The following is a 25,770-nucleotide window of genomic DNA, read 5'->3' as shown; positions in this document are numbered from 1 at the left end:
TAAAAGAGACACACCTTAGACACAAAGACATAAATAGGTTAAAAATCAAAGGATGGAAAAATATTTACCAAGAAAATAGTAACCAAAAAGAGCAGGAGTGACAGTATTAATTTCTGACAAGATAAACTTTAAGCCAAAATCCATTGTAAGAGACAAAGAAGGACATTGTATAATGATTAAAGGGTCAAATCACCAAGAAAATGTAACAATAATAAATATTTATGCACCTAATGGCAGAGCTCCAAAATATATAAACAAACTCTAACAGAATTGAGAAGAGAAATAGACAGCTCTACAATAATAGTAGGAGACTTTAATGTACCACTTTTGCTGATAGACAGAACAACTGGAAAGAAAATCAACAAAGAGACAGAAGATCTAAATAACGCTGCTAATCAGCTTGGCCTAACAGACATATACAGAATACACCACCCAACAGCAGCACAACACACATTATGCTCCAATGCACATGGAATATTCTCTAGAATAGATCATATTTTAGGCCGCAAAACGTTTTAACTTCAGTAAATTTAAAAACATTGAAATTATACAAAGCATCTTATTTGATCATAATGTGATAAAGTTAGGAATCAATAACAGGAAGAATAAGGAAAATTAATTAAATACATGGAAACTAAATAACACGTTACTAAAAAAAATTATTGGGTCAGAGAAGAAATCAAATGTGAAATTAAAAAATACTTAGAATTAAATAGGAATGAAAACACAACATACCAATACCTTTGGGATACAGCAAAAGCAATGCTCAGAAGGAAATTTATACCAATGAATGCGTACACTAAAAAAAGATCCAAAACCAATAAATTAACCTGACAGGTCACACAAATAGAAAAGGAAGAGCAAAAGAAGACCAAAGCTACCAGAAGAAAGGAAATAATAAAGATCAGAGCCGAAATAAATGAAATAGAGAATAGAAAAATGATAGAAAGAATCAACAAGATTGGAAGTTGGTTCTTTGCGAGGATCAATAAAATTGACAAATCACTGGCCAAATTGACAAAGGAAAAGAATGAGGAGATGCAAGTAACCAAAATAAGAAATGAAATGGGTGACATTACAACAGATCAACTGAGATAGAGAGGATTGTAACAGAATATTATGAAAAATTGTACTCCAACAAATTTAAAAACCTGGAAGAAATGGACAAATTTCTAGAAATACACCACCTACCTAAACTAAATCTGCTGCAAAAGACCTCTTTAAAGCATTGAAAAGCAAAGATGCCACCTTGAAGACTAAGGAGTGCCTGACCCAAGCCATGTGTTTTCAATTGCCTCCTACGCCTGTGAAAGCTGGACGATGAATAAGGAAGACTGAAGAAGAATTGATACCTTTGAATTGTGGTGTTAGGGAAGAATATTGAATATACCATGGACTGCCAAGAGAATGAATAAATCTGTCATGGAAGAAGTACAGCAAGAGCACTCCTTAGAAGCAAGGATGGCGAAACTGCATCTTACATACTTTGGACATGTTATCAGGAGGAATCAGTTCTTGGAGAAGGACGTCATGCTTGGTAAAGTAGGGGGTTAGCGAAAAAGAGGAAGACCCTCGATGTATTGACATAGTGGCTGCAACAATGGGCTGAAGCATAACAATTGTGAAGATGGCACAGGACTGAGCGGTGTTTTGTTCAGTTGTGTATGGGGTCACTAGGAGTTGGAACTGACTTGATGGCACCTAGCAACACCACCTAAACTAACACAAATAGGGGTAGAAAATCCAAACAGACCCATAACGAAAGAAGAAATTGATGATGTCATAACAATACCCTCTCACCGCCCCCCCCCAAAAAAACCTGGCCCAGATGGCTTCACTTTGGAATCCCATGAAACATTCAGAGAAGAGTTGACACCAGTTCTATTCAAACTCCCCCAGAACATAGAAGAGGAAGAAACACTCCCTAAGTCATTCTATGAAGCCAGCATAACCTTGATACCAAAGCCAGGTAAAGATATCACGAAAGAAGAAAATTACAAATCGGTATCTCTCATTTGTATAGACACACAAATTCTCAACAAAATTCTAGCCAACAGAATTCAACACAATATCAGAAAAAAATAATACATCAGAATCAGGTGGGTTTCATTAGAAAATCAATCAATATAATTCACCACATAAATGATAAAAAAGGAAAAGAATTACATGATTGTCTCAGTTGACGCAGAAAAGGCATTTGCTTGAACTTGCGTATGAGCAATTGATCGTCTGTTCCACAGTCAGCCCCTGGCTTTCTTCTGACTGATGATATCGAACTTTTCCATCATCTCTTTCCACAGATGTAGTCTATTTGATTCCTGTGTGTTCCATCTGGTGAGGTCCATGTGTACAGTCGCCGTTTATGTTGTTGAAAGAAGGTATTTGCAATGAAGAAGTCGTTGATCTTGCCTCTTTAAAGTGTTGAAAAGCAAAGCTGTCACCTTGAAGACTAAGGTGTGCCTGACCCAAGCCATGGTATCTTCAATGGCATCATGCGCATGTGAAAGCTGGACAATGAATAAGGAAAACCAAAGAAGAACTGACACCTTTGAATTGTGGTGTTGGCAAAGAATATTGAATGTACTATGGACTGCCAAAAGAATGAACAAATCTGTCTTGGAAGATGTGCAACCAGAATGCTCCTTAGAAGCAAGGATGGCAAGACTGTGTCTTACATACTTTGGACATGTTGTCAGGAGGGATCAGTCCCTGGAGAAGGACATCATGCTTGGCTAAGTACACAGTCAGCGGAAAAGAGGAAGATCCTCAACGAGGTGGATTGACACAATGGCTGCAACAATGAGCTCAAGGATAACAATGATTGTAAGGATGGCATAGGACTGGGCAGTGTTTCGTTCTGTTGTGTGTAGGGTCGCTATGAGTCGGAACCCACTCGACGGCACCTAACAACAACAACAATGTACACAACCAACTGCCAACATTATTCTTAATGGAGAAAGACATGAAGTCCAAATTCAGGGTGCCAGACACAGGGGAAGTCTCTCTCCCTCTTTGTTGGCTCTGGGGGAAGGTCCTTGTCATCAGTCTTCCCCAGTCTAGGAGCTTCTCAGTGCAGGGACCCCGTGTCCAAAGGATATGTTCTGCTCCTGGTGCTACTTTCTTGGTGATAGGAGGTCCCCTGTCTCTCTGCTTGCTTCTCTCTTTTATGTCTCTAAAGAGATTGACTCAAAATAGAACCTAATCTTGTAGATTGAGTCCTGCCTCATTAACATAACTGCCTCTAATCCTGCCTGAATGACATCATAGAGGTAGGATTTACAACACATGGAAAATCACATCAGATGACAAAATGCTGGCCAGTCACACAATACTGGGAATCATGGCCTAGCCAAGTTGACATACATTTTGGGGGATACAATTCAACCCTTCACAGCAAGAAAGGGAAATAAAGTATATACAAATTGGTAAGGAAGAAGTAAAACTATCCATGTTTGCAGATGATATGATCCTTTACATAGAAAACCCCAGAGATTCTGCAAGAAAGCTACTGGATCTAATAGAAGACTTCAACAAAGTGGCAGGGTACAAGATCAACACACAAAATCAGCTGGGCTCCTTACACCCACAAGGAGAACTCTGAAAAGGAAATCAAGAAAACAATAGCTTCCAAAGGGATAAAATACTTAAGAATAAACCTAACCAGAAAAGATACATACAAGGAAAACTACAAAGTACTACTGCAAGAAACTAAAAGAAACCTACATAAATGGAAGAATATTCCATGTTCATGGACTGGAAGATTTAACATTGTGAAAATTTCAATAGCACTTGAAGTGTTCCATAGATATGATGAAATCCAAATCCAACAACATTCCTTACTTAAATGGAAAAACTAACTTCATATGGAAAGAAAAGAGGGCTCTAACAGCCAAAGCAATATTGAAGAAGAACAAAGTAGGAGGCCTCATACTTCCTGATCTTAAAACATTATATAGCCACAGTAATCAAAACAGCCTAGTACTGGTACAATGACAGACACATAGACCAATGGAATAGAATTGAGAACCCTGAACTAAAATCATCCACCTATGGGCAACTGATTTTCAACAAGGGGTCAAAATCCATTCAGTGGGGAGGAAACATTAATAAATGGTACTGCCAAAACTGGATATCCATTTGCAGAAAAATGAAACAGGATCCATACCTCACACCATACACAAAAACTAAGTCAAAATGGGATCACAGACTTAAGTGTTAAAGCTAAAACTATAAAGTTCCTGGACAATAACATAGGGATAAAACTATGGAACCTAATTTTTTTTTTGCGGAAATAGACTATCAAACGCTACTACAAATGCATAGAAAATGAAAGACAAGTTAGACAACTAGGGCCTCATAAAAATTAAATACAACCAGCCCTCCATATCTGCAGGTTCTGCATCCACGGAGTCAACAAACTGCAGGTCGAAAATATTTGCGGGAGGGGGAACAAAAAGGTCTTTTTTTCCTTGGCATTATTCCCTAAACAATATACTATTTATATAGCATTTACATTGTACTGGGTATTGTAAGTATTCTGGAGATGATTTAAAGTATATGGAAGGATGTGTATAGTTATATGCAAATACTGTCATTTTATATAAGAGACTTGAGCATCCACAGATTTTTATATTTGGGGGGGGTGGGGGGGTCCTGGAACCAATCCCTTGTGGATACTGAGGGATTACAGTACTTATGCTCATCAAAAGACTTTACCAAAAGAGTAAAAAGGGAACTTATAGACTGGGAAAAAATCTTTGGGAACAACATATCAGATAAGATTCTAGTCTCCAAAATATATAGAAAACTTCAACTTCTCAACACCAAAAAGACAAATAACCCAATCAAAAATGGGCAAAGGACATGAACAGATACTTCACCAAAGAGGACATTCGCGTCGCTGACAAACACATGAAAAGATGCTCATGATTATTAGCCATTAGAGAGATGCATATTGAAACTACAATGAGATACCACCTTACCCCTGCAAAAATGTCACTGATCAAAAAAGCAAAAAACAAATGCTGGTGAGGTTGTGGGGAGATTGGAACTCTTCTACACTGCTGGTGGGATTGTAAAATGGTACAACCACTATGGAAAACAGTATTGTGCTTCTTCAAAAAGCCGAAAATAGAAATACCTTATGATACAGCAATCCGACTCCTAGGTATATACCCTACAGATCTAATAGCAGGGACACAAATAGACATATGCACACCCATGTTCATTGCAGCATTAGTCCCAATAGCAAAACAATGGAAACAGCTTAAGTGCATATTAATAGGTGTGGTACACACATACAATGGAATGCTATGAAGCTATAAGCAATAATGATGACTTCTTGAAACATAATTTGGATAAACCTGGAGGACATTGTGCTAAGTGAAATAAGTCAATCATAAAAGGACAAATATTGCATGTTCTCACTTTTATAAAAAGACAAGAACAGGTACACACACTGAAAGCAACGTTCTTTGAGGTTACCAGGGATGGGTGGGGGAGGGATGGGGAATCACTTGATAGGAGGCACTTGTTATTTTTGATGATGGGAAAGGCAATACCCAATATAGGTGAAGTCTGCACAACCTGACCAAGTACACAAGAATAAGGGACAATTTTGGTAAATGCTATGACATACACAATTTTGCAACAACAGTAATAATGACCAAAAAATATGTGTATGGATACATAGGTAGATATTTTTGCATATATGTGTACAGGAAAGCACATGTGAGTATATGAGGTATGTATCGTAGGTATATGTACATACTTGCTCATGTGTACATACTTGCTCGTGTGCTACATATGTATTCATATATATAATAAACTACATAGGAGGCACAGTTGTGGGTACTTCCTAGACATAACCAAACACCTTGGGGGTTTGGTTTACTGAGTTTGAAGGTTTAGGATCATAGTCCTGGGGGACAACTAGGTCAATTCGCATAACATAGTTCATAAAGATATTGTTCTACATCCTAGTTTGGTGAGTAGCATCTGGAGTTTTAAAAGCTTGCAAGTGACCACCTAAGATAGACTGTTGGTCTCTATGCATCAGGAACAAAAGAGAAAGAAGAAAAAAAAAAAGACTAAAAGGAGAAAATACTCTACAGGACTCATAGCTCACACGATCCGTGGCCTCATCTATCCTGAGACCAAAAGAGCTAGGTGGTGCCCAGCTACCACTAACAACTGATCTGACCAGGGGTGCAATAGATGGTCCTGGGTAGAATGGGAGAAAAACATAGAACAAACCTCAAATTCCTTAAAAAGGCCAGACTTACCGGACCGGTAGAGACTAGAGGATCTCCTGAGACTACCACCCTGAGATATAGAACTGAACCCACTCCCAGAGGTCGCCTTTCAGCCAACAGATTGGCTCATAAAATAAATAATGTCATCTGTGAGTAGTGCTTCTTTAAATAACCATCTATATTTAGACCAAACAGTCAAATTTACCCTAAAGCAAAGATGAGATTATTGGAAACAGAATAACCAGAATGAAAATAACGAGAATGTTGACACATTGTAAAAAAAAAATGTAACCAGTGTCACTGAACAATATCTTTAGAAATTGCTAAATGGTAACTTAATTTGCTGTGTAAACTTTCACCAAAAAAAAAAAAAAAAAGAACCATGCTCCATAGGGTTTTCAATGACTGATTTTTCAGAAGCAGGTTACCAGGCCGTTTTTCCAAGGTACCTCTGAGTTGACTTGAACCTCTGACCTTTCAGTTAGCAACCAAGCATGTTAACTGCATCGTTCAGGGACTCCTACACATACATACATATGAACGATATGAACGTAAATATATATATATATATATATATACACACACATATTTTCCAATAAATAATTTTTCTTGGAAGTTACAGAAGAACAGTTTATTTTCCAACATAAAACATTTCTCTGAAATATAAAGATATTTTATCATAGTGTTTTCTGATTAATTTTATCTTCTTTCCCTGATGGATTTTAGAATGCCAAGTTAAGTAAAGAAACAAAGATAGAGCCCTGGGGCAAGGACTAGAAGGCAGGAGGGGGCAGGAAAGCTGTTAATAGGGAGCCCAAAGTTGAGAAGGGAGAGTGTTGACATGTCATGAGGTTGTTAACCAATGTCATAAAACAATATGTGCACTAACTGTTTAATGAGAACCTAGTTTGTTTTGTAAACCTTCATCTAAAGTACAATTAAAAAAAAAAAAGTAGATTAATTTTGTTTTAGGAATTCTTTTTTTGGACTACCACTTAACCTTGAAACAAATTGAGTGTATATGTGACTTTTCCTTACAACTCGCAGAAGATATTTCTCTACTAAGCTTATTTGTTTGCTATAAAATCAAAGACCTGTTTCATGTTATTTTATTGTAGGGGAGGGTTATGTGGAAGACTGGTTAATTCTAAGAGGCAGAGAAGGGCAAATTTTGATTCAGAGCCCAATTCTCAAATTAAAATGCTTTTTGGGTCAAATGCCTCACCATTTTTTAGTAAAAAAAAATATATATATATTTTATTATTTTTTTATAGTATAGGTCTTGGGAATTTAAACATTCCCTAATTTAGCCTAGTTGACTCTTTGAACTACAATTTAATTATTTTATTATTATTTTTATTCCAGGCTGATAAGTAGCCATATAAACAGTTATGATTTGCTTCTAAAAATTGCTATTGAATTACCTTATTAGGTCAAAGGAGAAAACTAGTAACATTTTTGTTGAATTCACCATCCTTTTATGACTTAAAAAAGAAATTAAAAAAACTCCAAGAATAATAGCAAACATAAAGTTACTTTCTTAATATAAGAATACAAATCTATCTCAAATTTATAGCCAGCTACCTATTTAAAAGTGAAATGTAATAACCTGAAAACAAGGAGGCGTGTTATTACCCCTACCCTTGAACGTCTTTCTTAAAATGCTAGCCTGTGCAGATGAGAACTAAATAACTATATGTTGGAAAGGAAAAGGAAAAATTTATCATTTGTGGATGCTATAATTGTCTGCCTTGAGAATTCAGGACAGTCAACTGAAGCTCAAAGAGCTGCTAAGAGTTCAATTACAGTTGGATATTAAATTAATTTACAATAATCAGTGTCTTTACTTACAACAATAAATAGCTATAGAATATAAAGGAAATAAGAATCAATTCATAATATAAAAAGAGAGAGATAAAATGCCTAGCATATGTCTCACATGCAGTATATATGTGCAAATATTTTTGAATGAATAACAAAATTAATAGGAAATAAGCTAGGACCTATATCAAGAAGATTTAGAAGTCTTTGGTAAATAGGAAGATACACTGTTTTCTTAGATGGGCAGACAATATTAAGATGTAATTTTTTCACTAATTATGAATATTGTATAACCCAACTAAAATCATAAGGATTTATTTTTGGGGGGCGGGAAGAAGGGAAAATGGGAGAAGTTTATTAAATGTGTATCCAGGACAATTCTGCTTAAAAAAAATTAGTAATAGGGAAGGGGTGCACTTACCATATAGATTTTCAAGGGAGAATGAAGAAAACCAAAGACTCAAGGGAAAGATTAGTCGAAAGGACTAGCAGACCACAAGTACCATAGCCTCCACCAGGCTGAGTCCAGCACAACTAGATGGTGCCTGGCTACCTCCAGTGACTGCTCTGATCCATTAAAAGAAACCCATTGCTGTCTAGTTGATTCCAACTCATGGTGACCCTACAGGGCAGAGTAGAACTGCCCCATGAGGTTTCCAAGAAATGGCTGGTGTATTTGAACTGCCGACCTTTTTGTTAGCAGCTGAGCTCTTAACCACTGGGCCACCACTGCTCTGATAGGGATCACAACAGAGGGTCCCAGACAAATGGAGAGAAATGTAGAACAAAATTCTAACTCAAAAAACGACCAGACTTATTGGTCTGACAAAAACTGGAAAAGCCCCAAGAGGATGGTCTCCGGACTCCCTTTTAACCATTACTGAAGTCACTCCTGAAGTTCACCTTTCAGCCAAAGATTACACAGGCCCATAAAGCAGACAATAATGCATGTAGCTCAACCATATATAAATGTGCAGACCAGCGCAGAGGCACGAACGAGAAGGCAGGAGGGGACAGGAAAGCTGGACTAATGGAAATAGGGAACCCAAGATTGAGAAGGGGAGAGTGTTGTCACATCGCGGGGTTGGCAACCAATGTCACAAAACAATACATGTATTAATTGTTTAATGAGAAACTAATTTGCTCTGTAAACCTTCATCTAAATCACAATTAAAAAAAAAAAGGCTTTAAGAGGTTATAAAGTTAAATAATGGACATGGAATAGAACAAATGTTAGATGAAAGAAGTAAAAGACCAGGAACGTACATGTTTTGGTGAGCCAGTTGCTGCTACATTGATTTAGTGTAGATTTAAGCATCTTTAAGTGTCTTCTGATTGTCAGTCTGGGGATACATTAGTGAGGAAGGTAGGCATCCTGCTTGCCCTTATGAATCTTCCAGAAGTAGGGAAGAAGCTCATAAGTGATAGAAGTGTTACAAACGAGTGATGCAGGGTGCTGTGGCAATTACAGAAGGAGAAAATGCCTCTTTTGGTTCTCACTGAGCGGGCTAGCATGTCAAGACTGGCACCCTAGCAGGGGCAGTTTATCCAGTAAGAAAGGTAAACGTGGGCTTACTTGTGCTTACCTACTCATCTGTAGTGAACAATTTCACATGAGATTCACCACACCACATCAAAGTGAAACCCATGTGAAATTGTTCACTATGGTTAAGTAAGTACAAGTAAGCCCGTGCTTACCTTGCTTACTGGGCCATCCGCCCCTGTCAGGGACTGTAAATTTGAAAAGAGGCTTTGATTCTGTAGGAAGGTGCTGTGGGGTTGGGAGGGAGACAGATGCCAACCATTCGTAGAAGTAGAATCCGTGATGTGGTGAAAAACGTGAAATTTTTCACTACAGATAAGTAAGTAAGCACAGGTAAACCCGTGCTTACCTTGCTTACTGGATAATCTGCCCCAGTGCCCAAGGATGGGGTAATAACAGGCTTCTCAGAGGAAGTGTCTGATAAATGGAGGGGGAGTAACTAAGCTGGCTGGAAGCAGGAAGAAAGTAGAGATGGAACAGTGGGAAAGGATGTGCTTTATTTAAAGAATTAAAAGATGACCAGAGAGACTAGTAGAGAAGGTAAGAGGGAGAATGGCAGGAGACAGGGCTAGAGGGTGAGCAGGTGCCAGCTCACATGGGGCCTGGAGCCCATGTTCAGGAGCCCTGCTTCTGTGCTAAAGGCAGCAGGAAGCCATTACAGGGTTTTAAGCAAGGGATGACTTGATTTGTGCTTTGAGAAGATGACTAGCTCTGCATAATGGAGAACGGACTGAAAAGTGGGCAGTAAGAATGGACATGAAAAGACCCATTAGACAGTCTCTCTTAGAGTGGTTGAGGAAACTGGTCCCAGCACTCTGCCTGGCACATCATAGACCCTCATTAATAATTATTGAATCAATGAAGCACCGAGATTGTGTTGTGTTAGAATTAGGTGATAGTACTGGGAATGGGAGGAAAAGGACATATTTAGAGTCTTCAGACTTGCTGATTGTGGTGTGGGGCTCTAGGGGTATGGAAGATTCAAAGATGGTGCCCATGATCCTGGCTTAACCAATTGTGAGGGTGCTGGTACTTTTTCCTGAGATACAAAGTGCAGGGAGGAAGAGCAAGCATTGGGAGGTGCAGGGGTGACCTCAGTTCAATTTCTAACATGTTCCATTTGTGGAGTAGGTGAGAAGCCTAAGAGAAGGGATGTAGCTGGCAGTTGGATATGAGTTTGGAACCTAGAAAAGGGCAGGAGATCTACATTTGGGAGTCATTGGCCGTGGATGATGATAGCAACTATGGGAGTGGACAACGTCTCTAAGCAGGAGAGCAGAGAGAGAAGACTAGGATAGGCCCCCAGGAGGAGCTCTGGTGTACAGTGGTCCAGTAGCCCTAGACTGGCTGGAATGGCGGGAAGGAACTATTTAAAGTCAGTGGAAAATGCATATACTCTTTAATACTGGGACAACTGGCTAAGTAGTCGGGTTTTCAAAACTGGGATAATTGGTCAAATATTTGGGTAGGGGATAGTTAAATTCCTTTTTATAGTTTACATCAGGGATCTGGTAAACGTTTTGTATAAAGAGCCAGGTAGTTAATAGTCTTTGAGGGTCATATGGTATCTGTTGCAACAACTCAACTCTAATACTGTTGCATGAAAGATCCATAGACAACATGTAAGCAAATGAGCACGCCTGTGCTTTAATAAAGCTTTATTTAGGGGCATAAAATTTGAATTTCATTTTATTTTCACGTCATGAAATAGTATTCTTTTTATTTTTCTCCAACTACTTAAAAATTTAAAAACCAATCTTTGCTCACAGGCTATGCAAACGTAGACAGCAGGGTAGATTTGGGCCTTGGGCCATAGTTTGCTAACCCCTGCCCTGTATTAAAATGCTTTTGAAGTATTTATTGTTCACTTGTAAATCTTTAAAAGTGATAGAATAAAATAGAAAGAGCTCAGTGTATTCTCTTGGGCTCCTAAGCCTCAAATCAAATCGACAACACATACAGCAAAATATGAATATATTTCACTACTATGAAATTGGACTTTTTTATACATACGTACATACATGCATTTTTTATATATAACATACAGCTATGAGCTCACTGGAAACCCTGATGGTACAGTGGTTAAGAGTTTGGCTGCTAACTAAAAGGTCAGCAGTTCAAATCCACCAGGCACTCCTTGGAAACCCTATGGGGCAGTTCCATTCTGTCCTATAGGGTCGCTATGAGTCAGAATTGACTTGAGAACAACGGGTTGTAAGCTCATAAACTAGAACAAAACATTTCTAATATGGATGTACTTGGTACCTAAAGTACACTCACAAATGAATTACCTGGGCAATTTATACATTCAGAATTAAAAAGATCTCAAACATATGTTCCACCTTATAATTAAAAAAAAGCCAATTAAAGTAGAATTTTTTTAAATGAATGGTAGTATCCATTACTGAGGCTCTGGGCGAAATGGTATACTGTCATCGGGAGTATAATAAAAATATAATAAATAATAATTCAGAAAGAGGCTGGGCAATATGTATAAGCCCTTAATATGCATGTGGCTTTACCAACCAACTCTCTTCTATAAATACAGAAACAGAGATAGATGTTGTATGCATGTGTGTGTAAGTGTCAAACATAGTGGTGCTAATTATTATGAAAAATTGAGTATAGCTAAAATGTTCATCTATACAGGGTTGCACTCTAATTAAAATCCACTAAAAATGAGGTAGGCCAGTATTTGAGATGGAAATATACTCAACGTACATTAACAGGGACAAAATTTAGTACAGTGTGTTGTTGTTAGCTGCCATGGACTCTGCTCCAGACTCACGGTGACCCCATGCACAGTGGACCCAAAATGCTGTCTGGTCCTGCATCATCCCCACGATCGGTTGCGGATTGGACCCTTGTGGTTCATAGGGTTTTCATTGGCTGATTTTCATAATTAGATCGCCAGCCTTTCTTCCTAATCTGTCTTAGTCTGGAAGCTGTGCTGAAATCTGTTCAGCATCATATCCACACACGAGCCTCCACTGTCAGATGGGCGGTGACTGTGCACGCGGTGCATTGGCTGGGAATCGAACACCGGTTGCCTGCATTCAAGACGAGAATTCTACCACTGAACCACCACTGGCCCCCAGAGCACAGTGTACATATGGGGATATATGCATCCAAGGGTGTCTGTAAAGTTACAGTGATTATCTGTTGGTGGTGATCATGATTGACCATTCTACATAATTTGTACATTTTTCAGTTTCTTTGCCATGAGCATCTTTCTCTTCAGTTAGTAAGAAATACTTTGAAGATTTTCGGTTATATAATTTCAGACTTTTCATAGACTTCTCTTAATACAATCCTAGATAATTATCTTCCTCGAAGGGCTAGAATAGCTAGCATTTCATTAGGTATTGTGACTTAAGTGATGTTGCCGTTCCTGTTCTAAGTCCCAGAGAACTCAGTTGGCTCATCCTCAACTGCATTCCCTCCACTTTGGCAGGTAAGTGCCTTCAACGCCATGGCTGCCTTGAGTAACGTGCAGGTGAGGTGGGGACTGCATTCTCCCTCCACGCTGTTTGTCACTTCAGAAGCCAGTCTGGTCTAGGGTGACTGTCCAGGAAGGGCCCTTTTATCTAAGACCACGGTTGTTTTCCTGGGGCTGTCTGATGCTTTGGCCCCTTGGAACCATTTTTTCTTAATTGTAAGAGCCACGTGGTCTTTGTGGAACATGTGGAAGATGCAGAAACTGTGAAGAAGAAAACCAGTCTCCCATTTTCTTCGTGTTGGCATTATTCTAGGTGTTTGTTGAGTTATTTGAATGCTTTTTGTCAGTAGGCGAGATGTAAATAGGTGGCTTTAGATGGAAGCTCTCCCTGGGTGAGAAGGCACGTGTGCTCTATCTACCTCTCTGCTCTGCGTATCTCCGTTTAGCTCTGTGCTGGTAAAGCTATCTTTTTTTTTTTTTTTTAATAATTTTTATTGTGCTTTAAGTGAAAGTTTACAAGTCAAGCCAGTCTGTCACATATAAGCTTATATATACCTTACTCCATACTCCCACTTACTCTCCCCCTAATGAGTCAGCCCGCTCCCTCCTTCCAGTCTCTCCTTTCGTGATGGTTTTGCCAGTTTCTAACCATCTCTACCCTCCCATCTCCCCTCCAGACAGGAGACGCCAACACAGTCTCAAGTGTCCACCTGATACAAGTAACTCACTCTTCATCAGCATCTCTCTCCAACCCATTGTCCAGTCCCTTCCATGTCTGATGAGTTGTCTTTGGGAATGGTTCCTGTCCTGGGCCAACAGAAGGTTTGGGGACCATGACCGCCGGGATTCTTCTAGTCTCAGTCAGACCATTAAGTCTGGTCTTTTTATGAGAATTTGGAGTCTGCATCCCACTGTTCTCCTGCTCCCTCAGGGGTTTTCTGTTGTGCTCCCTGTCAGGGCATTCATCAGTTGTGGCCGGGAGGTAAAGCTATCTTGTTGACCCTGCTTCTTTGTCCCAAGTTACCTTATCAATTATAATTTTCTTGTGGAGTAAAATCACTCATGTTCTATATTTCAATTTCTTGGCCATTTAGAATGTCTTAGGTGGCATCCCCAGGATGGTGGCTGCTGTGTGATAAGGTAAAAGGCTATATGACTGGCTTGCTTTCAGTGAGCAGCAGTGATGCGCAAGGCCTTAAGGATTCTCTGTTGTGTGGTTGTAAATAGATCAGGTTAACTCATCAAACCATGAAAGCAGTAATAAATGAAATAATGGTGTGTGGGAAAATTGGGCAAGACTTGGAACCTCTGGGAAGGATATGGGGAGCCTTGTCTTGCCCAAATATAGCCACCCACTGGGCTCAGAACAGAGTAGAAACAGACGTCGAAATGGAACTCGTACATGTGTAAATTTTAATTTGTATTCTTAATGGCATCCACTATCATTTATTGAGTGCTTACCAATATGCTAGGTAGCATAGCTAGGTACTTCTTTGATCTCCACAATCCTCAGAATCCTATAAGGTAGGTGATGTCCTTATTTTGCAGTTGAGGGAACTAAAGCTGAGTGAACTTAATAAGCTTGTCTGTGGGTAAAATGCTGAAGTAGTGCTTCAGCTCATGATTAAAAATAAAAAATTATTGTAAAATATAACAAAACATTTGCCATTTCAGCCATTTTTAAGTGTACAACTCAGTGACATTAATTAAGTTCCCATGTCGCACGTTGTGCTACTATCTCCACTATTCTTTTCCAACAATTTTCTATCACCCCAAACAGAAACTCAGTAACTGTTCAGCAGCAACCCCCTGTGTCCCCTCCACCCAGCCCCTGGTGACCATGAATAAACTTTTATCTCCATGTCTTTGCTGATTTTTCATATAAGTGGGATCATATAATATTTGTCCTTTTGAATGATTTCACTCAGAATAATGTTTTCCAGTTTCACCCATGTCATAGCATGTATCAGAAATACATTTCTCTTCAGGGCTGAATACACTCCATTTTATGGATATACCGCATTTTATTTATCCAGTCATCTGTTGGGTTGTTTCTACATTTTGGCTACTGTGAATAATGCTGCCATGAATATTCCTGTGCCAGCATCTATCTGAGTCCTGATTTCAAGACCTGGGTGTGTACCTAGGAGTGGGATTGGGAGGGTATGCAATAATTCTGTGTAGTCCACGCTCCCTTTTTGAGGAACCACCAAATTCATGAGTGTTCCAGTTTCTCCATATTCTCACCAACTCTTGCTATTTTCTGTTTTTCTGATCATAGCCATCCTAGTGGGAGTGAAGTGGTATCTCATTGTGGTTTTGATTTGTATTTCCCTAGTGACTAATGGAGCCCTGGTGGCAGTGGCTAAGTGTTCAGCTGTTAACCAAAAGGTTGGCAGTTCAAATCCACCAGCTATTCCTTGGAAACCATATAGGGCAGTTCTACTCTGTCCCATAGGGTCACTATGAGTTGGAATTGACTTGATGGCAACAAGTTTGGTTTTTGTTGGTTTTAGTGACTAATGACATTGAAAATTTTTTTTGTGTGCTTGTTGGACGTTTGTATATCTTCTTTGGAGAAATGTCTATTCAAGTCCTTTGTGCATTTTAAAAATTGGTCTGTCTTTTTGTTGTTGATTTGTAGGAGTTCTTCATATATTCTGAATGTTTAGCCCTTAGCAGATGTGTAGTTACCAAAAATTTTCTCATAGTCTGTAGGTTGTCTCTTCCCTTTCTTTTTAAAGCCAGTTCTTTTTTTTTCTTAACCTTTAGAACTTGGAGAATTAAAATTCTGGCTTTGACTGATTGCTTTAATATGTATGTAAAAAAAAACTCCAATATACCTATAATGTAGAATTGTATTTCATAAAATTTCTCTCTCTCCTCTTTCTCTTTCACAAACATACATACACACACATTTTCACATAGACATTCATATGCCCTTGGATCAGTATGGGTCTTTGCAAGGTGGTATAAAACCCAAAACCAAACCCATCGCACTTAACTACTGTGCCACCAGGGTTTCCAGAGGTGGTATAAGCATATGTATGTGTGTATGTGTATAAATATATTTCTTTACTATGAAAAGCAATTCAGTCACTGATTACATCAGTTGTGCTTTCCAATAGGGACAGGAAAGCAAAAGTGTTCTAAGGAATTAGAATCAATCTGACTCGTATAGAAAGATGTAAGAACCATTGTCAACAAATCTTTACCATTTCTTGTAACTTGCCCAGATTTGTAGTTATGAATGAGTTCTCAAATAGTGAAGAGAATCGGTAAATAGCCTGAAGTTTTAGAATACCAGTGATGTCCATCACATTTAAAACCTGTGAATCTGTCTTGGATCTTGCTTGACACCTGTGTGTTTTTTTGTTTTGTTCTGGATTTGTCTTTCTGTTTTGTTTTCCCTTTTAGGACTGAGGAGCCCCAGTTGTTTCACAGCTTTTCACTAACACTTGAGATTGCAAAACATCTTTGGATGTTTAATTATTTAAATTTTTTTGTGCTTATTTTGTTTTCTGAATTTAGAATAATTTTTTTTAATAACTTTTATTAAGCTTCAAGTGAACGTTTACAAATCCAATCAGTCTGTCACATATAAGTTTACATACATCTCACTCCCTACTCCCACTTGCTCTCCCCCTCTTGAGTCAGCCCTTTCAGTCTCTCCTTTCTTGACAATTTTGCCGGCTTCCCTCTCTCTCTATCCTCCCATCCCCCCTCCAGACAAGAGTTGCCAACACAATCTCAAGTGTCCACCTGATATAATTAGCTCACTCTTCATCAGCGTCTCTCTCCCACCCGCTGACCAGTCCCTTTCATTTCTGATGAGTTGTCTTCGGGGATGGTTCCTGTCCTGTGTCAACTGAAGGTCTGGGGAGCATGGCCGCCGGGATTCCTCCAGTCTCAGTCAGACCATTAAGTTTGGTCTTTTTATGAGAATTTGGGGTCTGTATCCCACTGATCTCCTGCTCCCTCAGGGGTCCTCTGCTGTGCTCCCTGTCAGGGCAGTCATCGATTGTGGCCGGGCACCAACTAGTTCTTCTGGTCTCAGGATGATGTAGGTCTCTGGTTCATGTGGCCCTTTCTGTGTCTTGGGCTCTTAGTTGTCGTGTGGCCTTGGTGGTCTTCATTTTCCTTTGCTCCAGGTGGGTTGAGACCAATTGATGCATCTTAGATGGCCGCTTGTTAGCATTTAAGACCCCAGACGCCACATTTCAAAGTGGGATGCAGAATGATTTCATAATAGAATTATTTTGCCAATTGACTAAGAAGTCCCCGCAAACCATGTTCCCCAGACCCCCGCCCTTGCTCCGCTGACCTTTGAAGCATTCATTTTATCCCGGAAACTTCTTTGCTTTTGGTCCAGTCCAATTGAGCTGACCTTCCATGTATTGAGTGTTGTCTTTCCCTTCACCTAAAGCAGTTCTTATCTACTGATTAATCAATAAAAAACCCTCTCCCACCCTCCCTCCCTCCCCCCCTCGTAACCACAAAAGTATGTGTTCTTCTCAGGTTTACTATTTCTCAAGATCTCATAATAGTGGTCTTATACAATATTTGTCCTTTTGCCTCTGACTCATTTCGCTCAGCATAATGCCTTCCAGGTTCCTCCATGTTATGAAATGTTTCAGAGATTCGTCACTGTTCTTTATCGATGCGTAGTATTCCATTGTGTGAATATACAACAATTTATTTACCCATTCATCCGTTGATGGACACCTTGGTTGCTTCCAACTTTTTGCTATTGTAAACAGAGCTGCAATAAACATGGGTGTGCATATATCTGTTTGTATGAAGGCTCTTGTATCTCTAGGGTATATTCCTAGGAGTGGGATTTCTGGGTTGTATGGTAGTTCTATTTCTAACTGTTTAAGATAACGCCAGATAGATTTCCAAAGTGGTTGTACCATTTTACATTCCCACCAGCAGTGTATGAGAGTTCCAATCTCTCCGCAGCCTCTCCAACATTTATTATTTTGTGTTTTTTGGATTAATGCCAGCCTTGCTGGTGTGAGATGGAATCTCATCGTAGTTTTAATTTGCATTTCTCTAATGGCTAATGATCGAGAGCATTTTCTCATGTACCTGTTGGCTGCCTGAATATCTTCTTTAGTGAAATGTGTGTTCATATCCTTTGCCCACTTCTTGATTGGGTTGTTTGTCTTTTTGTGGTTGAGTTTCGACAGAATCATGTAGATTTTAGAGATCAGGCGCTGGTCGGAGATGTCATAGCTGAAAATTCTTTCCCGGTCTGTAGGTGGTCTTTTTACTCTTTTGGAGAAGTCTTTAGATGAGCATAGGTGTTTGATTTTTAGGAGCTCCCAGTTATCGGGTTTCTCTTCATCATTTTTGGTAATGTTTTGTATTCTGTTTATACCTTGTATTAGGGCTCCTAGGGTTGTCCCTATTTTTTCTTCCATGATCTTTATCGTTTTAGTCTTTATGTTTAGGTCTTTGATCCACTTGGAGTTAGTTTTTGTGCATGGTGTGAGGTATGGGTCCTGTTTCATTTTTTTGCAAAGGGATATCCAGTTATGCCAGCACCATTTGTTAAAAAGGCTATCTTTTCCCCAATTAATTGACACTGGTCCTTTGTCAAATATCAGCTGCTCATACATGGATGGATCTATGTCTGGGTTCTCAATTCTGTTCCATTGGTCTATGTGCCTGTTGTTGTACCAGTACCAGGCTGTTCTGACTACTGTGGCTGTATAATAGGTTCTGAAGTCAGGTAAAGTGAGGCCTCCCACTTTCTTCTTCTTTTTCAGTAGTGCTTTGCTTATCCGGGGCTTCTTTCCCTTCCATATGAAATTGGTGATTTGTTTCTCTATCCCCTTAAAATATGACATTGGAATTTGGATCGGAAGTGTGTTAAATGTATAGATGGCTTTTGGTAGAATAGACATTTTTACTATGTTAAGTCTTCCTATCCATGAGCAGGGTATGTTTTTCCACTTAAGTAGGTCCTTTTGAATTTCTTGTAGTAGAGCTTTGTAGTTTTCCTTGTATAGGTCTTTTACATCCTTGGTAAGATTTATTCCTAAGTATCTTATCTTCTTGGGGGCTACTGTGAATGGTATTGATTTGGTTATTTCCTCTTCGGTGTTCTTTTTGTTGATGTAGAGGAATCCAAGTGATTTTTGTATGTTTATTTTATAACCTGAGACTCTGCCAAACTCTTCTATTAGTTTCAGTAGTTTTCTGCAGGATTCCTTAGGGTTTTCTGTGTATATAATCATGTCATCTGCAAATAGTGATAACTTTACTTCTTCCTTGCCAATCCGGATACCTTTTATTTCTTTGTCTAGCCTAATTGCCCTGGCTAGGACTTCCAACACGATGTTGAATAAGAGCGGTGATAAAGGGCATCCTTGTCTGGTTCCCGTTCTCAAGGGAAATGCTTTCAGGTTCTCTCCATTTAGAGTGATATTGGCTGTTGGCTTTGCATAGATGCCCTTTATTATGTTGAGGAATTTTCCTTCAATTCCTATTTTGGTAAGAGTTTTTATCATAAATGGGTGTTGGACTTTGTCAAATGCCTTTTCTGCGTCAATTGATAAGATCATGTGGTTTTTGTCTTTTGTTTTATTTATGTGATGGATTACATTAATGGTTTTTCTGATATTAAACCAGCCTTGCATACCTGGTATAAATCCCACTTGATCAGGGTGAATTATTTTTTTGATGTGTTGTTGGATTCTATTGGCTAGAATTTTGTTGAGGATTTTTGCATCAATGTTCATGAGGGATATAGGTCTATAATTTTCTTTTTTTGTAATGTCTTTACCTGGTTTTGGTATCAGGGAGATGGTGGCTTCATAGAATGAGTTTTCATAGAAATAATTTTAATTTATTTCATAGGGATATTGTTTCAAACTTTTTTTAGTAAGTTTGTATCATTTTATACTTCTGAAGTTATTATAGCTTAAAGTTGCACTAAGCCATGAATTGCATAGCTTCAAATCTGCATTCTGTATACATTTCAGGATATAAACCAGATTATAGCTGAGGTGGATGCCAACTATATTGTAATGGATGGATTAACTCAGCGTGCTGTTTTGTAGCCCACAGCTCCGTGCATACAGGAGTTCCTTACCCTTCTGGCTGTGTGCCACACAGTGGTTCCTGAGAAGGATGGAGACGAGATCAACTACCAGGCCTCCTCCCCAGGTGAGTCTCCTTGGCTATTCCCTGCTGTCCCTTCTGTGGAGACGTGGGTGTTTGCTGTTATTCGTGGAAGGTGTGCTGGCATAGCCTGCCTCAGAAGGACTCCACTGTTTGCCTCTGGCCTCACACCTTGTATAGGTGATGGTTGCAGGTGTTAAGACCATACAGAACAGGTTGGTGCTGGCTCTCGTAACACTTCAACCACGGGGGGAGGACCAGGCCCTCCTGAATTTCCTAACAGAAGCTGGAATGCTAGAGAAGGCTCTGAAGGGGAAGCAGGGTTGGCTTCCTTGCTCACCCCAGCATCGCATGGATTTTCCAACTGCTGGTGAGGCTGTCCTATGGGAAGAGTAAAATTGTCCCTGTGTCCTGGTGCTGTTTGACTCCCCCCTCATACTAAGTATGAAACATTGCCTTACTCAGAGAAGATACTGAGCCAGCAATAGAGAGAATTTGCTCCCACCTGAGTTAATGGGAGTGTAATTGACTTTTGTCCTAGTGAATTAACTTTCTGTTCCAGCCATCCTATTGAACACAAGTGCTCATCCCAGGACACCTGCTGGCAGAAGAGTGGGTGCCTTCCATACCCTGTCAGATAAGACCAGGCCTTTTTCATGGGTGTGGGTTTTGTTCAGTTGCAAAATAATGCTTAGCACACAGAATTCCATCATCACAAGTGATCAGTCAATGACTCACCAACCTTTTTACTGACAGATGAAGCTGCTTTGGTGAAAGGAGCTAAAAAGCTGGGCTTTGTCTTCACAGCCAGAACGCCCTACTCTGTCATCATAGAAGCAGTAAGTGACATACCTGTGCCTGTGTCTACAGCTCAGCTTTGTCTACTTCTTTGACGAATATGTGTTTGAAATAGCATGCCTATTGTAAATATAACTCTGTTTCTACTTTTTTCCTATGAGAAATGAGACTAGTTGAAAAATGAGAGTGTGATGGAATTATACTAGCCTGTTTGTTTTATCGCTGCTCTTGCTCTGCAGTAACTTATGTTGTTTTTGCATTGCAATAATTTATGTTGTTTTTGCATTGCAATAATTTATGTTGTTTTTGCATTGTAGTAACTTATGTTGTTTTTGCATTGCAATAATTTATGTCGTTTTTGTGCTGCAGTAATTTTTCTCAAAGATGATTCACTACAAGTCTTTCAGACATTGATGTGAAGTTATTTGTAGCAAAATATTTAGCAAGCCTGTTCTTTGCTCTGTAGTTGTTGGGGAAATTGCTTGTGGCCCAGGGCTCATGTCTTTATCTTTGTAACTTCAGCACCTGCGGTGTGTGTGTAACAATGTCCTTAGCCCATTGGGCTTCACTCTCCTCAGTTGTGAAAGAAAGGAGTTGAAATTTAAGATCTCTTTTAAGGAATCCTGGTGGTATAGTAGGAGCCCTGATGGTGCAGTGGTTAAGTGTTCAGCTGCTAACTAAGAGGTTGGTAGTTCGAATCTGCCAGCTGCTCCATGGAAACCTTATGGGGCAGTTCTACTCTGTCTCTGTGAGTCAGAATCAACTCCATGGCAATGAGCTTGAGTTTGGAGTCTTTTGGTGGTACAGTGGTTAAGAGCTCAGCTGCTAACTAAAAGGTTGGTGGTTTGAACCCACCAGCCATTCCACAGATGGAAGATGTGGCAGTCTGCTTTCATAAAGATTACGGTTTTGGAAACCCTCTGGGGGACTTCTACTCTGTCCTTTAGGGTCACCATGAGTTGGAATCAACTTGATAGCAATGGGTTTGGGTTTTGCCTTTTTTTTTTAAATCTGTCTGTATGGAATTTTTTTGGTTGCTGTTGTTGTTTCTGAAGTCAAGAGGTTTATTTACTTTATGAGCTTTTTTTTTTCTTTTTCTACATTTCCTTTCCTAGAGGCTAGAGGGAGAAATTTTATGATCAAAAGGAAAAAAAAAAAACAAACTAAGAATGAGCTCAAACAGGGACCATTGAGTTGGCAGTGGAAGAAGATGGCGAGGACTGCAAGGGCTGCATTTTGCTACTCTCTGGGTTGGTCAGGGCCAGGCAGTAGTCTCTGCCTTCCTTCCCCTCTGCTTATCTCCGACCTTCAATTTGGGAAGGACTCATGCATATTGGAGTCCCTGGGTGGTGTAAATGGTTAACACACACAGCTGCTAACTGAAAGGTGGGAGGTTCAAGTCCACCAAGAGTTACCTCTGAAGAAAGGCCTGGAGATCTTCTTCAGAAATGTCAGCTATTGAAAACCCTAAATGGAGCACAGTTCTGCTCTGACACTCATGGGGTCGACGGCAATTGGAACTGGTCATGTATTATTACGGTTTTGGGCTTTATGTACTTGAAATCCCTGTTGTTGTTGTTGTTAGGTGCCGTCGAGTCAGTTCCAACTCATAGCGACCCTATGTACTACAGAACGAAACACTGCCCGGTCCTGCGCCATGCTCATAGTCGTTGTTATGCCTAAGCCCGTTGTTACAGCCACTGTGTAAATCCATCATTTGAAATACCTAGACCTCTTTAATTCATTTAAAATTCACTTCTGACTGCTATAATAACTTGATGCTGTTCCAGTCCTGGTAGTAGTTTTTTCTTTTGCTTGTACACAAAACCTATAAAATATTGTACCTTATACAAAGTGCCCATTTCTTGCCATTTTTATTTTTATCTTTTCTTATGGAATACAGAGATGAGATCATATTTATTTTTATTTATTTCAACCAACAGAGGGGATTTAACTTAAGGAAACGTGCAACAGTAAAAGTGGAATGAAGTAGTGATAAAACCTGTTGCCGTCGAGTTGATTCTGACTCATAGCCACCCTATAGGACAGAGTGGAACTGTCCCATAAAGTTTCCAAGGAGGGCCTTGCGCATTCAAACTGCTGACCCCTTGGTTAGCTGTAGCAATTAACCACTACACCACCAGGGTTTCCAAAGTAGTGGTGGGACATAGGATTTCCTTCAGAGAAGCTTTTCAGAAATGACATCCTACTTCCTTTCTGTCTGAGGAAACTTTAACCTTGACTGTGGGAGCTTGGGTTGTATGCATCCCCACTGCACCTCAGGCCAATCACAGCACAGCCAGGAGAGATTGGCTGCTTCTGCTTTTCCAACAATACCAGGGAAGTACAGGGACCTTGGGAGCCTGTTGACCTTGTCATCTAGTGCTAGGTGCTGACGAACAGGGTGTTGGCACCCCTGCATTATTTTGTTACAGTTACCAGGTCGTATTTTGGGGAGTAAGAAGGACTATGTGATTGGTTAGGGCTTGTCAATAATAATAATTTTACTCTATTCAACCTTTGTTGTTTTTGTGTGCCTTTAAGTGGATATCAACTTATAGTAACCCTATGTGACAGAGTGGGACTGCCCCATAGGGTTTCCGAGGCTGTAATCTTTAAGCGAAGGAGCCGTGGTGGTGAAGAGGTTAAGCACTTGGCTGTTGACTAAAAGGTTGGTGATTCGAACCCGCCAGCCCCTCCACTCCGTGGAAGAAAAATGTGGCAGCCTGCTTCCAGAAAGATCACAGCCTTGGAAACCCTATGGGGCAATTCTGCTCTGTCCTATAGGGTCGCTGTGAGTTGGAATTTACTCAGTGGCAAGGGGTTTGATAATCTTTATGGGAGCAGATTGCCAGTGGCTGGTGATTTCAAACTACCAGCCTTTTGGTTAGTATCTCAGTGCTTAAACGTAGCACCATCTTAATACTGAGATATCATCAAATCACAAACTTTCAAATTGCTCACCAGCGTTTCACATGGAATATCCTTACTGATAGTCATAATGGTAAGAAAGTACTTCTTCTCACAGCTGAGTCCATTGGCTGCACAAGGAAGCTATTGAATATAATAGCGGGTGCAAAGAGGAGATGCCCCCTCTGGCAGTCACAACACTGGTGCTGAAGTGGTAGCTTGCAGCAGCGAGTGCATTTCTAGACAGAATCTGTCAGAAAGTCCAGTCAGGCTGAGAAGAAAGGGAACAGGTAGATTCAGAAACAGATGAGTAAAGGCCGAAGAAGGCTGGATTAAGCAGAGTTGTTAATGGTAATTTGGGGGGTGGGTGGGAAGATAACATTCGGTTCTACCAAGTGTCATCCATGCACTCGGTAATTTGGATATGTACTTCATTTATTATTTCTTTCTAACTGGTGATACCACCAATCAGAATAAAGTCACACTCTCAGCACCAGAAGCTGGACTTCAACTCACATCTGTTGGGCCCCAAAGCCATATTCTTTGCACTGTGATATGTTGGGGAAAGAGAGCAGATTGGGTTAAAAACAGTTTGAAAATGGCATACACATAATCTGGAACTTTCAGTTGGAAAAAATTGAGACTGTTGGGGCTCTAACTTGAAAGAATCTGAAGAAAATGGACATTTAAGCAATTGCCCTAAAATCTGATGCAAATTCATAATCCTTTGTCTGCAAATCCAAAAAGCTTTGGATTTCAAAAGAGTTTTCCTAAGTTTGGGGCAATGTGATTTGACAACAAAACCTAATGAAAACTGATGAGAGACTACTTATGGCCTTTATAAATCTCACTTAGTGTGAATATTCATATATTTTGCAGAAAATTAATATGTTGTGCTATTGCATGTTGCCCCAGACTCAACTGAGGACGTTATAGTATGTGGTCTATGCATAAAAAGCCAAAACCAAATCCATCGCTGTCGAGTCGATTCCGACTCACAGCAACCCTACAGGACAGAGTAGAACTGCCCCATAGAGTTTCCAGTGAGCGCCTGGTAGATTCAAACTGCCAAACTTTTGGTTAGCAGATAGCTCTTAACCACTACACCACCAGGGTTTCCGACCTGTGAATATACCTTTCTAAAATCTGTAAAATTCTGGATTCAGAAGCATAACTGGCCCCAAGATTTCAGATGAGTCCCTGTGGACCTGTGTAGCTAATGTCCTTCATCTTCATCTTTTGGCTATACCGGCCAGGTAGTAGGATGCCAATACTGTGAGCAATGGGAGACTTCTACCAGAAGAGGGAGCTATGACCACACCAGACTGGAGAAAACAGCACACGTTGAAAATGTGTGGCAGGAGGGTAAATTGTGGGGAAAGAGAGAGGGAGAGGCAAAAAAGCAGAGGGAAAGAGGCGGAAAGGGGAAGAGGGAGAAAGCATTTGATTGGGGAGAGACCTGTTTTTAGATTTTAATATTTATACCTTTGCACTTCAGGTAAGAATATGTTTTTCTTCCTTTAGATGGGAGAGGAACAGACATTTGGAATCCTTAATGTCCTGGAATTTTCTAGGTATGTTTCTCCTTGCTACACTTGAACTACTTAAATATATGTAACTACTTCATCACAGTGCTTGCACGACTGTGTGGTATGATTAAATATAGGACATAAGTAGTCATTACACTAAATGTATCTCCATAAACCCTCTTCTTCCTGGAATTTGTGGATTTCATTAAAGACGGTGCGGCGGGCCAGTTCTCTTTGCTTTCTTCCGTAGAAACGTTATCCTTCACAACCTTCCTTTTCTTTAGCTTCCCGGGGCCTGGCGTTGTGGCGGCGCTAGCAGCTGCAGATGTGTCTGCGTAGTTGGGA

At 39.9% G+C, this 25,770-nt stretch overlaps 1 protein-coding gene across 1 annotated transcript in view; it reads left to right on the top strand.

The window, feature by feature from the left end:
• ATP8A2 (ATPase phospholipid transporting 8A2) overlaps positions 1–25,770 on the top strand; it is a 697,351-nt gene that overhangs the window by 132,186 nt on the left and 539,395 nt on the right. Inside the window, exons 16-18 of the mRNA XM_064275334.1 lie at positions 20,128–20,233; positions 20,945–21,027; positions 25,421–25,470. Of these exons, the coding sequence (XP_064131404.1) occupies positions 20,128–20,233; positions 20,945–21,027; positions 25,421–25,470 (239 nt within the window). The remainder of the gene's footprint in view (positions 1–20,127; positions 20,234–20,944; positions 21,028–25,420; positions 25,471–25,770) is intronic.

Source organism: Loxodonta africana, chromosome 23 (assembly GCF_030014295.1).
Source record: "Loxodonta africana isolate mLoxAfr1 chromosome 23, mLoxAfr1.hap2, whole genome shotgun sequence".
Lineage (NCBI taxonomy): Eukaryota > Metazoa > Chordata > Mammalia > Proboscidea > Elephantidae > Loxodonta > Loxodonta africana.
This window is presented reverse-complemented; position numbering and strand designations above follow the sequence as displayed.